We start from the raw sequence: 13,406 nt of genomic DNA on the forward strand, positions 1-13,406 counted from the left end.
AATAAAATAAGACCTTTGTGCCTCTTGCAAATATTCAACATAATGGCTTTTCATTTGCTTAATCTGCAAATTAAATGGCGATTGAGACTAAATTGTTCAGTTCCCTGGCATGGGGACTGTCATCATCCTGTGAGTGCTTTCCTGCAGAGAGTCATTTGAACGAGACAGAGTGCCTCCACCAGGGCCACAGACTGGGGCAGCAGAGTGGTGAGACAGACAGGGGATGACTGCTGCTGCTAGATCAAAAGTGTGTGCATGTGTGTGTGTGCAGCAGGCAGAGAAAGCTACCTAATGAAGGGATGTGGATAATGGTCCTCTTGGAGGACTGGATGTGTTTCCAGTTGGCTGCCAGATGCTGGGAATGGAGAAAAGGAGTGATCAGAGAGACTGCTTCACACACACACGTAGTCACATGCACACGCACACACACACACGCACACACACACACACACACACACACACACACACACACACACACACACACACACACACACACACACACACACAAATCATCACATCACTGCATAGCTAAAACACATCAAGCCAACATCTCTCTGGGCTAACAGAAGCAAACCAAGCATAAAACACCACCTTAATTAAATTAAGCGTTTACTTTAGAAACATCTTCTCACAATTAATTCAATCAGCAAGGTACATGATGCTACTGCCAGGGGAAGATTAGCAGGCTTAATTAACAGGGTATGAATGTTTAAAGAGTGAGAACATACATTTAGTGCATGTATACACACACAGCGATGTTAAAACTAAATGAACTTGTAGGCACTAATTAATATTGTGTCAGCGCTTCTAAAGATGTTCAGCCGTGATGACAGCACAGACATGACATCTACGCTGAATGGGAAAAAAAGTACAGAGCACCATGCATCTAGGAACATTGTGCTGTCATACTGCTCACATGAAAAGACAAATAGAAGCACATTTTTATTTCTTGAGCATAAGATTGTAAGGTTTAGCTCCAGTAGAGAGAAGTTAAAATTACTTGAAGATATTGAGCATAAAAGTTATAAAAAGGTATAAAATCCAAGAATATAATTTTCTAGTCAATTATAATTACATTATATAAAATTACTTTTGACATGGTTTACATTTCATAAATCAGTCTCTCCAGGAAGTTGCGATGTTGCAATCACAGTAAATCACAGAAATTCAACCAATCTTTGTGAATTCTACATGACCTTGCAATTTTGTCCAATCACTGTAACATTTCCGCAAATCTGACCAATCATCATAGCTTCCATCAATCAAAGCATTTCCTTGCACAAACATCATACATGTATATATCAAAGAACCAAGTAATTTTATTATTTTTTATTGTTATGTACCTTTATGGGATTTTGTCACAGACACTGAAATAACACATCACAACACTTAAAACCGAGTGCAGTTGTATTCTCCCAGGAACAAGTTGCCTTTGATTTTTAATGAATTATATTCAAAAAAAGAAAACAAGCTCAGCTTTTTCTGTGTGTAAATTGCACTTGCTCCTGCAATTTCATGACAAAACACCTAAAAACACTGCAAAATGCATCACTTTTTTTTTTTTTTTTTTTAGAAAAGCTGTCACGAAATCAGCCATTTTAGGCTGCAACAATTCCAAGTGGAGCCTGTGAAATTCTGGACGGACTGAGCTCCATGTGTCCCATTCTAATACAAACCTTACATTAGGTCACTGCATTCACAATAACGTCAGCTGCAAAGCAAGAATTTTCCCTTTAAAATCTGTTCTCATTTTGAAACCTAATTGCACCAGAATTTTTTTTTTATTTAAACATTAAATCCATTAATAATATTTATAGCATGTCATTATATATTTAGTTACTATTACATTCTTTGCCCTCATAATCACTGGTTCTCCATTCATCTTCTTTTTTTTGTCAGTGTGGCTGCAGTTTTATTTTGTTAATCAGCCTCACTCTTTCTTTCTGTTGTCCCCCTCTGTTCATCTAACTCTGCTGATGTTTTGTGTTCATTTTGCGTCTTTCTGTTGTTCTACTCTGTCTCACTGCCCCCCTCTGCTGTTCTGTGTTTTTGTTCATCTCGAATCAGAAGTACACGTTAGCTGCACATTTTAGTTAAAGTTACACATACCATGATTAATGACCCTGCATTCTTACTGACCATTTGCATCCTTACTTTTACAGTCATTTACTCAGAATAGTAGAGATTCTAAAACTCCCACCTCTACCTCAAACACAGATTTTGTTTGGCTCTCTGTAAAACACTGACAGTTTTGATTTGGAAATAGAACTTCATAGCATAAGACAAGCTGAAATGTAGAAATATAATATTCTTTCCAGCCTGAACAATATTTTGAAACAATAAACCTGTCTTTTTTTCTACAGTTAACAACACTCAAATTTTAAAACACACAAACAGAAAGACATTTATAAACTACTACTATAACAAAACTTCTATTGAAAAAAAAAGGTTGTCAAAAGTATTAACACTTCAATACTTTTTTTTATACCACATTCAAATCAATACAATACTGACATTCAAGAGTACAGAAAGTACTCTCTGAAATTCAGCTTGCAGCAAAGCAAAACCAGACAGTGGCCAGTGACTGTTACTGGGCCAGCACTGTGTGCTGGTTTTTAATTGAAAAAAAAAGCATCCTTTTTGTGTATCTAGGACTTTTTTCTTTCTGTTATGGTATTGAAAAAAGTATTGAGTATCCTTTCTTATATTATGTTGAAGTTTAAAATTGTGGCATGACAACCGGAGAACAACACATTTTAGAAATGTAGGATTTGTCTTATTTAATATCATTTAGATTTAAAAGTTTGATTATAATTTTGATAAACTGTGAAAAGGGAGAAAGAAATGCAATATTTTAAAAGGTGAGAGAGCAATTTTAAGTAAGAGAGAGGCAGAAGCACATGTTGAATGTAAGCAACATCACCTGGGCTCTGCTGCGGTGATTCTCCAGTTGTCTCAAATGACGGGCCTTCAGGGCCTTCCTGACACGACGCAAATGAGCGCGCAGGCTGATGGTCAGTGCCGCCCACTTGAGCCGACAGTAGGCTGTTCGGGCTAAGTAGCGCCTCCAGCAGGACTGGATGTAGATGGCAGCCGCTTCAACGCCTCCCTCTCCCTTGTAGCGCTGACCTGGGCGTAAGACCAGGCCCAGTACCTCCTCCCAGTTTTCAAGCACTGACAGGAGGCTGGTCACTGGAGGAGCCTTTTTCCAACTATTATCCCAACGATGGCCAAACTCCACAAGCCGCTCCCCGCTCACTTTGGCTAGAGGCACAGCAAAGTCCCTGAGCAGCTTTTTCAGGGCCTCCAGAGCATCAAGCACACTGCTCCAGCACAAGCTAAAGCTCTGCTTGAAGTGACAGAAATCTGTCGCCACTGGGTTGATCTGTCCCTTTACGATGTTGAAGGGATATTTGCTGATGTTCACAGGAACAGGTAGATTCTATAGAACAGAGGGAAGCAAGTGAGAGGCAACCAAACTAGACTTAATAATGCAGTTAAGGGGATAAATAATACCTTGATGACCTTATCTTTCTTGATTTAATTTAAAATCTATTTAAAACTATTACGGGCTTCTTACCTGAGGGCTTTTGGGGATGTCTTGCATCACACTCTTGCGGTCGATGCTCTTGGAGGTTGTGGAGGGAGGCGGTGTCTTGGTGGTCCAGAGTGGTGTGCATTCACTGCCTCTTTCACAGGTGGATCCAGGTTCTGTTTCCAGTTTCAGCTGCTTAAGATACCTGGACTTCAAACCTCTCAGACCTAAAGTAACAAACAGGCAGGCTCAATTGTACTCTATCAGTGATCGATCGGTGGCAACCAGCGTTCACTGTCAAATCAACAGAGTTATTAAAGGGCTTAAACCCACAGATGATTAAAACAATGAGAGAAATGTCAAGAGAGCAAAATAGAAAACAAAATCCATAATTGCTGTCGCTGTAGCAATAATCCATGACACAATACTAGACTGCCACTGTGGGAGAACTTTAGTTATCATATTTCCAGAGCAGAGCTTTTCATCATGCACCAGAGCATCAAAAATCACCTGAGCCAGTGAACAGTATCATAATAATTTTTTCAGCAACATATCGAAGCAACAATAAATATGCGTTCTGACTTTGTCACAGCACAGAAACATGTTATTAACCACCCAACCAAATTTGAATGATTAAAAATTTGGCAAGTATATAAAAATAGGTATCAGGTTTCTCTGCACTGAAACACTGGGAGTGTGTCCTCGGTGTCAAACTGTGACCTGAAAATTACCTGAAACATGGACGCTCTGTCCAGTTTTATCAGACATGTCCAGACATGTTTAAGCTGCTAAAGAACAGAGACGGGAAGTGTTTTTTTCTTCTGTGTTGGATTATAGGAACTGAAGTGAGTCAAGTGAACTGCTGGGCTGATTTGGACTGAGAGAGTCACTTAAGATACATTCATAACCAGAGGATGAAGGGAGGGTGAGGCAGTGTCGTTCATGTGTCGATTTGTGGGGCTCATATAGTGTTGGGGGACCATGGCTCTAGCACATCACCGTGCCATGTTTCAGCTCTACCTAAAAAATCGTGAACAAAAGTCTATCACAATTCAGCACTACATACAGCTCAGTCTTTTAATATGTTTTCAGCAACATGTCTGGTGTGTTTAGAAGAAACTCTCCTTTTTCCTTTACACAGACTTTAAAATATTTATAGTAATACTTTGTTTAGAAAATATAAAATGGATATACATATTGATTTTGTAAATATGGAGGATGCACAAAGATTGAGTTGACTGTTTACATATGAAACATTTAGATTACCACCTACTTGGAGAGTCTGAGAGATTCGCAAAAAAGGTCTTTATCAGAATAAACTACAGCTATGTAGCAGTTCTTTTCAGTATACATTTCAATTTAAATTTGTAATTTCAAATATGTTATTTGAAAAAATATAGAGGTATTTTATAATGTGGTAATCTCTTTTTTTTAGAGATAGCAGTATCTTGTAATCCCATGTGGGATATTTTACATATTTAGCAAGAACTAAATATATATACATATATATAACTATTATTATATATAATTTCACTTTTTTTAAAAGCTGGCATATAGAATCCAGTTAAATGTATCATCTTCTGTGGAGTCTTTGAAGAAGCACTTGCCTGTCTTAGAAGGATGTGAATCCTCTCTGGGGCGAAGAGAAGCAGCCTTTTGTGAGATCGACATACAATGCAAACTTGTATCTGGCACTAATGAAAAAATAAAAAACAAAAACAAAACATGGTGTCAGAAAAAAATGCAAGATACTATATGAAAATACTGCTGAACTAAAATGAAAAATGTAAAAATAATTTAACATAACAATGTACATTACAGTTAGTAGTTGACAAACAATGGCTCCACTCGCCATTTGTCTGGAGTATGACAGTGGTGAGGTATTGGTGATGAGGTGGTGAAATGTCTGTTTACCTGTCCCCATCTCTTCTTCAGGCATTGCCAGGATATGGTGGTATTTTGGTTCAATGGCCTGAAGACTCACCACAGGGCCAGTGATCATTCTGTGATGTTTTGCCTGAATAGAAAGCGTTTATAAGATCAGAGGTTGTACATCTGATATAAATAAAAATCAAAGCAGACCTGCTAGATGCTGGTCCTGTACTTCCTGACCCTATAAAGTTATGGCTTACAGTAAAAGAAACCTGGCCCTACAGTAGCTTCAATCAAACTAAGTGCAACAAATACAAGCTGCGAGTTCGAACATGTTTAGATTGAATGGTTTTCCCTTCAGGAGTTAGATTTTCTGTCCATTCTAGAGAGATTTTTGTAAGTATAGAAGGCAACCAACCATCATGCCAGCTTGGTGATGTAAGAATAACCTTCCAGCAGAATGAGTGTAAAGGAGAGTCTAAACAATAGATTTTCTGTATTCATTAAGAATTTAGGAGAGTCATAAAACTGGCATGGGTAAGGTTGTAAACTCTCCTGCAGCAATTAATCACAAAGTAGCCAAGATTAAGGATTAATCTGAAAATACTGTAACTCAAAGCAATTCTGCTCTGCTAAACTTTAAAACAGATTACTTTAACATAATAACATTAAAAAGGTTTAAAAGATTCCCTGTCCTAGTTTAATATAAATATTCAAATGTCTCATTACTCAGAAAACACAAAGTTTGTGCTGCTGATCCTCCAGACTTGTCACCTAATGTCCTCTCCTTCGTTCTCCTCAGACCACTGAGCTCTCTGACAGACCACAGGTAGCAGCCAGGTGCTGGGAGATTCTCCCCTCAAAGGCACACATCTGTTTCAGATGAGGTTGGGAAAAGGTGGCACCTTTTGTAAAATTGCTAAAATGCAAAAGCTCTCTCCCTGGCATGGGTAGGGAGTGGAGAAGAGCTGGACTGAGTTGCAGGAGGAGGCAGCAGGCAGAGAGCCAGTGGTTAGCAGTTGGGGAAGCTACGGCTGTCTTATTGGCATGCTGGACCAGGTACTCACTTCTGTCCTGAGACAGCTGTAAACCAGTAGCCCATAGCACAGCAATCAGGCGCCTGTTTCTTTAGAAGAATGCTGATGTGCTGCAATCTGCTGCTTTCCGCTTTCTGCAGCCAGAACTTCCATCTCTCCTATATCAGAGTGACAGTCTTGGCCGCTATTTCTCATGTCAGGTACAGATTCCCAAAAACATATTGGAGAAGAAAGTGTGTAAAATATATCTAAAACTAATGCCGACCTTTGCAAAGATTAATTTGTTTGCTGTGATAAGTGCTGGCTGTCATCACTAAGCCAAGTGACCTTTATGTCACTGTCTCTCTGAGCACGAGACTTGAAGCATCTATTAATGCAGACCTGTACCATCACTCTTCACTCCAGCATAAAGTGTCTGTTCTGGGGATTAAGGGAGGAAGTATCAGGAAAAAGAATCATGATATATAATTCATCTTAGTTGTAGCAGGAACTCTTGTAATGCTTCCTAATCAAATCTTTCCCGAGGCTTGTGCTGCATGTTACAATTAATATCAACATAGACTCAGGACACAGGAATCAATTTCTCACTGCACGAAGCAAATAACTGCAGGACACGATATTCTGATTATAGTTTATGATTATAGATGATTATAATCTTTTCCAGCAGTAAGACTTATGAGAAATTATGAGAAAATCTGCTACACAACTAAAAGAGCCAAAATACCAGATGTAGCCTGATTTCTGCAAGTTCTTTTGGGTGTTCAGTTTTACAAAAGCACATCTGAATTAACTGTCATCCATGCCATGATTGTCATATAAACTACTCATTCTGACAACAAATTACAGTATATATTGATGCTTTAAAAAATCAACTATCTTCTCAATTCCATAAAGAAGTTAAAAGCACCAGGGCAGACCTGATTCAAGTGGCATTTTAAGGTCATAGTGTTTGCTTTAAACCCACCAGGAGTACAAGGTGTATCACAATGGGCTTAGGGGTGGGAATCTCTTTGCACCTCACCATTCAATTTAGTTCTGTTTCAGAGCACTATGATGTGATTGTAAAATGATTATCAATGCATACTGCCGCATCAATTTATTTTCTTTATTTCTATGCATGATTTATTTTTTTCTCATGACTTGAGGACAGTGTGGGACTTATTCAGTTACCTTTTCCCTTCAACTTTTTAGAAGCCAAAATGCTTCCATACAATAGCTTTTACGCCACGTCAGGCTGCTCAGATTGTATCCATCTGTAATTGCTCACACTCGCACACCATCCTTACCAAAACTCAAGAAGTAGCGTTGTTTAGAAGATTACATTTCACTGTCTAGTTGGTTCAGCTTTAATGAACACACAGCCTGGTCTTACAAAATTGTTACAGCTGATCAAGATATTAAAAAATTGAGTTTTAAATTTCCAATTACTTGACTTTTCTGCATCAATTCATAATCTTTAAAGAGAGAATCACAATGTATCCAAGAATATTTTTTTTCTAAGATTAATAAATTTAACAATACCTCATGACACTGATGGCCCCTAACCATACTGCATTTTTAAAGTACTCAATCAAATTTCTGTGTAAAGTGTAGTTTCTATGCAAAACATGCATGCATTTGTTAATGTACATTTATAGCCAGATTACTTACCGCATATGCAGTCCTCTTGTGGACATCGGGGAGTGATATACCAAATTTCTGGTGCATAATGGCTCTGTTGTTTGGGTGAGCGGGATTACACAGCAAACGCGTGGTTAATGCTGACTTCTGCTGAATGAGGTAGACAGAGGAAAAGTTTCAAAACTTATTATAATAAGATGTACTGTACAAACAGCAATAGTAATATTAAAGATTTGAATGTATGCATATCTCTGCTGCTCTATCACACCTTGTTTAGTTTTGTTTGTCGTGCTCCTGGAAGGTCTTCTATTTGTGGATGCACATCTGGGATACTCTCCAGAGCAGGTTTCCTGTGTAATGTGTCTCTTTCAGGTTCACAATATCAATCACCATAATTTATGCAACTCTAGACATATTTCTTCAAGCTCTAATAGTGAGATAGTGAAGGAAAGTGTCCACTCTTCAAACATGTTTAGTAACAGTGCATGTAAGTTTCTGATTACTTACCATTTGGGAATCTGCACTTTCTTTTTCTGTAAGTCTTCAATGCTTGGAAGAACCACCACCTGCTTCGTCAATGTTTTCAGACAATCCTCTGCATGTTTCTATTTGCAATTAAAGAACACAGAAGTTGTCTGTTTGTAATTCAGCTACATTTGTCCGATGTATATTTAATATTATTGTTATCAGTACTAATGCTGTATGCAGCTCACTCACCCTGATGCTACTCTCTGTCCTGTGAATGGCAGTGTCCAAAGCTTGAATATCCAGTGTTTTTCCACTCTCATTGACGGTGATTTTCTTAAGACTACGTCTGAGTTGTCTCAGATCATCTTGAACCTGTAATATACAGTTGTGATGCACAAACTGTGAATATCTGGCCCAGGAAAGCCACACACAGTCCCATGTAAGGAGCCCTGCACTCTGTAAACACTGTGCTCACACATAAGCGGCATTAAAATGTCGGTATCAATATCAATATACTCAGTTTTCCACTTTACTATTACTCTAAAAGGCAAAAGGTTTTTTTTTTCAATACGTTTGTTATGTTATCCAATTTTATTTATTTTAGCTATAGTTAACTTGAACTAATCTAAAAAAAAACTAGCTAAAGCTAAGCTAAAGGTTAATTAGCTAGCTTTAAATATTCTCAGTGTGACTTGGTTAGTTAGCGTTAGACTAGAGGCTAGTTATTAACTTCGCTAGCAAAGCTAAGGCAGCTAGACAACGTTACCTGAAATAAAACTGTTCCCAGCTTATCTTCGATTCTAACCGTGTCAGACATTTTTGTTTTGTTTTGGGTATAATAATACGACTCAAATATTATGTCACGATATCATAATGACAACTTGTAATAACTAACTTAAGCTACTAATAACAAACGAGTTAGCTAGCTAGTTATCGAATGAAAATTATTCGAACAATACGTGTAACCATGACGACGAGATGACACCAAGATGGATCTGGGTTCTTTTTGCCCCGAGTTTTAAGTGTCAGGCAATTTCCTCCCAGCTCACTAAGCTCTACATACAAATCTCTTTCGTTACTGTTGGCAGATAAAAATGCCAGTTAAAGCCCTACTTCACTCTTCTTTTAACCACCAACGTAAACATACATTATGAATTAATGGGTGTACCTTTTCGAGGTGGTGCGTTGCCTGAAAGACAAGTTCGGCGGCGACAACTATTATTTTTCAAAGGCTTCATTACAGGAAGCAAATTTAATTAAAACACAAATTAATTTTTTAGTACTTATACTATTATAACAAATTATATAATAGCAGCGTAAGTACATTTATTGAAATCTGCTATTGAAAGAATATGTGAGCCCTGTTTCGTTGCACCGGAAGGACGCAGCTCAGTCAGAGTTGAAAGGTCAACAAAGTTTAACGTCACGGTAAGCTAGGAGTTGGAGAAGCTCGTCCCAAATATTATCAGAATGTCAGCCTCAGAAGACAACACAGACATTACTATTCCATGTGTGCTCATCACTAGCTCAGACAGTGGGTTTAAAGAAGAAGAGCTGATAAAGCGTAAGTTTGGTGAAGCTTAACGTGCATGATTTGGCTAACAAGCTAACGCAAAACAAAGCTAACTGACTCTTAGCACAGCAGATAGCTTAGTAGCCCCTGTGTGACGTTAATACAGGTTAATAACCCGTTTGTCTCAGGTTGTCAAGCGAGTAAAGCGATTACTTTTTGTTGGGCTGTTCTTAAAAAAGCAATGTTAAGGCTGAAGGAGGTTGCATACAGATTATTTCCGTAGGTAATCAGCGGTCACAGTGAAAACAAGCTGAGCAGCTTTGCATAGCATAGGCTAATGTCTCTATTTGTACGTGCAATTTATAACAAATGTGTTCTTGCCTCAGAGATCCTCAATTCGCAGACTTTGCCTGAGCCGAGCAAGAGAGAAGAATCAGTAGCGTGGTATCCGTGGACCATCAACAACAAATATTATACCGCAGATGTCAGACTATGTGTTGTACCAAGCACTTTTCAAATGTCATCCGAGATTGCCCAGTCCATGCAGGCTTTCATCGCTTATTTTGACAGCACAGTGGTACGTGTCTTAACCAAGAGATATATTTTGAAAATCTCAACACTTTATCCTGTGATACACATGTAACTTTTATTATCTGTGCATAATGTTTGCAGAAGGATGGTCTGGAAAAACTACAACCTTGGATATCAGTGGTTGAAGATCTTGCTCCAGAGGTGCTCATTCTGGTGTGTGACAGAGTCTGTGAAAATGGTACGGCCTTCTCCAACTCGGTTTTAAAGCAGAAACAAAAGAATATAATTTTATATGTAGAGTATGCCATCTGAAACGCAATTTGTATTCTAGGGGTCACCAGGCATGCAGCACAACAGTGGTGTTTGGCTCACGCCTTTGAGCTGGTGGAGCTCAATCCACAGGAGCTGCCAGATGAGGATGGTGAGTTTTACACACTGCAAGAATTATAATGATATAGTGAATGATCATATTTTTGTTGTTCATGTTTTATCAATTTTTGAACACTCATCCACACTGTCTTTGTTGTCTTCATCAGATGACTTTCCAGAATCCACTGGAGTAAAAAGGATTGTCCAGGCTCTCAATGCCAATGTGTGGTCCAGCGTGGAGATGAAAGATGGTGAGATGATATGATATAAGGCAATTACCTATTACACTTTCCAGTGACTATTTAATTTATGGCTGTGTAGGGTATGTGACAGTTTATATCTCTGTTTCATAGGGCACAATCAGGGCTTTGGTCTGATGAGTAGCTTGGTGGCCTCCAGGCACAACAACCCACACCCACACAGCTGTCAAGATCCTCCAGTCAGTGGCAATTTTGTTGGAACCATTTTTATTTATTTTGATTGCAATTTCATTTTTTACATGTGTAATAGACCTTTTCCACGGTAGCCATTTTGACATGAAATAGAAGGTAGACACAGGTATTACACATGATAGAAATTAAGGTTTCATTCCATTCAGGGAAAACAGAGTTGGGGTGCTGCTCTTGTGCATGCTGGCTCAACAGACAGGCTCTGCTACACTACGTAGAACAGGATCTTATTTAGTGTAATTTCTAACACCGGTTTACCCTACTATTTCATATCAATATGGCTTCTGTGAAAAACGTCTTGCTCATTTATATCAATCCATTTTTATGTTAATTTGATTTTTAAATATGTACGTTTTCAAGAAGGTTTACTAACCTTTACTACTTCTCTGTGACAGGCTTCCAGCTTGCCAGTAGAGGGCTCACTTGTAAGTGAGGATGCTAACCGTACAGAAAATAGTACAACCACAGATACACAGGAAGACACAGTAGTTGGTAAGTGAACAACCCCTCATGAAAACTGTTTACTACTAATGTCAGTTCTAATGACACATTTTCTTCTGTATTCTTGGCCAAAACTTGGATGTCTTGATGACTGAAGATGACAGTATTTTATGTAAAGTTATTAAATAATCTGTTATGTGGGTTCTCTTAGATGCAATGACTGATTTGGACATTCAGGAACTTGCTAATCTCACAGCTGGAGATGCAGATGTGGATAACTTTGAACGGCTCTTTACCAAATTAAAAGAGATGAAAGGTAAAAAAAAATAAATAAAGTAAACACAACTCAAAATACAGCCTTTTAAAATGTACAAGATTCCCTTTGTATTTTTGTATCTTGCTCTCATTGTGGGTGTGGAGGTGAAATATTTGTTCAGCTGATGTCATTTGTGATGATTTGGTGTTCTCTGATTTATAACCTGCAGACAAAGCTTCTTCATTACCTCATGAGCAGAGAAAGGTTCATGCAGAGAAGGTAAACAACTGTTCACTCTTGGTTACTAGCCCCCAAGACTAGGACCTGTTCATATTCTTACTTATGGTTATATAAAAGGTTAATCATCATCAGCATTTTTTTTTTTTGAACAACATATTACAAACTGGTATCACTGGTATCTCCATGGTTCACAATAAATTATGTAACTGATAAAAATGTTCAAATCAAATTTTTGGAGCAGTAGTTATGTTACAGTGCAAATCCTCAATTGGCTTAATACATTTTGTTGAGTTTATTTAAACTCACATATAAAGTATTTACATACTAAATCTGTTTTCCAGGTAGCAAAAGCGTTTTGGATGGCCATCGGTGGCGATGATGATGAGATAGACGGGTTATCATCGGGTGAAGAAAGCTAAAAGTAACTGCCTGTGACTCTGTCTCTTTTCTCCTGATCCTCATCCTTTCCTGGGGCTCCCACAAGATCCAGTGCCCTTTGACTTGCTTCTTACACCTGGAAAGCGGAGATGCTTACAGATGGTACTGTAAGCATAGTCATGTTTAGAAACTTTTGATTCTTAAAATGAAATGATTGCAATACTGGTCTATAGTGAAAAACAGTCAACTATCTTGATTAGGGAGAGAAGAGAGCCAACAGATGGACGGCCCTGACCCTCAGTCTTCTCCCCTGGGTCCCTCGCTATGCTTTAAGTCCTGAGTGAACCTCACTACATAATGGTGTTGCAGGTGGAAAAACAAAACTAAAGTATGTGGATTTATGTATACGTCCTTTAGGTACAGTTGTCACATTTACAAGTGACATAATGTGCCTTATCTTTAGAAGAGTTGTAAGACATTTAATGCACATTCTGTTGAATCAACATAAAGACTTGTGATTTTATTTATTTTTTATTGTGTGGTGTATTCATTGTGAACAGAGGACTGTTGCCCCACATGGTTACAATCAACTTGCCTCATCCTCAAGAAGAAAAATATGCAGAGCAGACATAGAAACACCTGTAGGCCACAATGGAGTACCTTTTTACTGGACAGTATTTTACTGAAGAGTGTCGGG

The 13,406-nt window shown here is 38.3% G+C and overlaps 2 protein-coding genes across 2 annotated transcripts in view; one reads left to right on the forward strand and one right to left on the reverse strand.

Moving 5' to 3' along the window:
* Positions 1-9,474, reverse strand: part of iqch (IQ motif containing H) — a 29,268-nt gene extending 19,794 nt beyond the window's left edge. The window contains exons 1-10 of the mRNA XM_084734730.1: positions 9,299-9,474; positions 8,782-8,904; positions 8,572-8,669; positions 8,333-8,414; positions 8,095-8,208; positions 5,450-5,552; positions 5,142-5,229; positions 3,581-3,767; positions 2,924-3,442; positions 289-355 (exon numbers count right to left, since the gene is read on the reverse strand). Coding sequence (XP_084590856.1) covers positions 289-355; positions 2,924-3,442; positions 3,581-3,767; positions 5,142-5,229; positions 5,450-5,552; positions 8,095-8,208; positions 8,333-8,414; positions 8,572-8,669; positions 8,782-8,904; positions 9,299-9,349 — 1,432 coding nt within the window. The 5' untranslated portion in view covers positions 9,350-9,474. The remainder of the gene's footprint in view (positions 1-288; positions 356-2,923; positions 3,443-3,580; positions 3,768-5,141; positions 5,230-5,449; positions 5,553-8,094; positions 8,209-8,332; positions 8,415-8,571; positions 8,670-8,781; positions 8,905-9,298) is intronic.
* Positions 9,475-9,917: 443 nt separating this feature from the next.
* aagab (alpha and gamma adaptin binding protein) lies at positions 9,918-13,232 on the forward strand. The gene is made up of 10 exons (XM_084734729.1): positions 9,918-10,096; positions 10,432-10,622; positions 10,718-10,814; positions 10,908-10,997; positions 11,113-11,196; positions 11,299-11,384; positions 11,790-11,886; positions 12,047-12,151; positions 12,321-12,370; positions 12,673-13,232. Exons 1-10 carry the CDS (start codon positions 10,003-10,005, stop codon positions 12,748-12,750), a joined length of 972 nt encoding a protein of 323 aa, XP_084590855.1. The 5' UTR covers positions 9,918-10,002; the 3' UTR covers positions 12,751-13,232.
* Positions 13,233-13,406: the final 174 nt, after the last annotated feature.

Source organism: Lutjanus erythropterus, chromosome 13 (genome assembly GCF_056507025.1).
Source record: "Lutjanus erythropterus isolate fLutEry1 chromosome 13, fLutEry1.hap2, whole genome shotgun sequence".
NCBI lineage: Eukaryota > Metazoa > Chordata > Actinopteri > Lutjaniformes > Lutjanidae > Lutjanus > Lutjanus erythropterus.

Coding starts and splice junctions, on each gene's coding strand:
- aagab (XM_084734729.1), top strand. CDS start 10,003: ATGTCAGCCTCAGAAGACAACACAGACATTACTATTCCATGTGTGCTC. Junction 11,197..11,298: donor CAGCGTGGAGATGAAAGATG/GTGAGATGATAT, acceptor TCTGTTTCATAG/GGCACAATCAGGGCTTTGGT. Junction 11,385..11,789: donor ACAGCTGTCAAGATCCTCCA/GTCAGTGGCAAT, acceptor TCTCTGTGACAG/GCTTCCAGCTTGCCAGTAGA.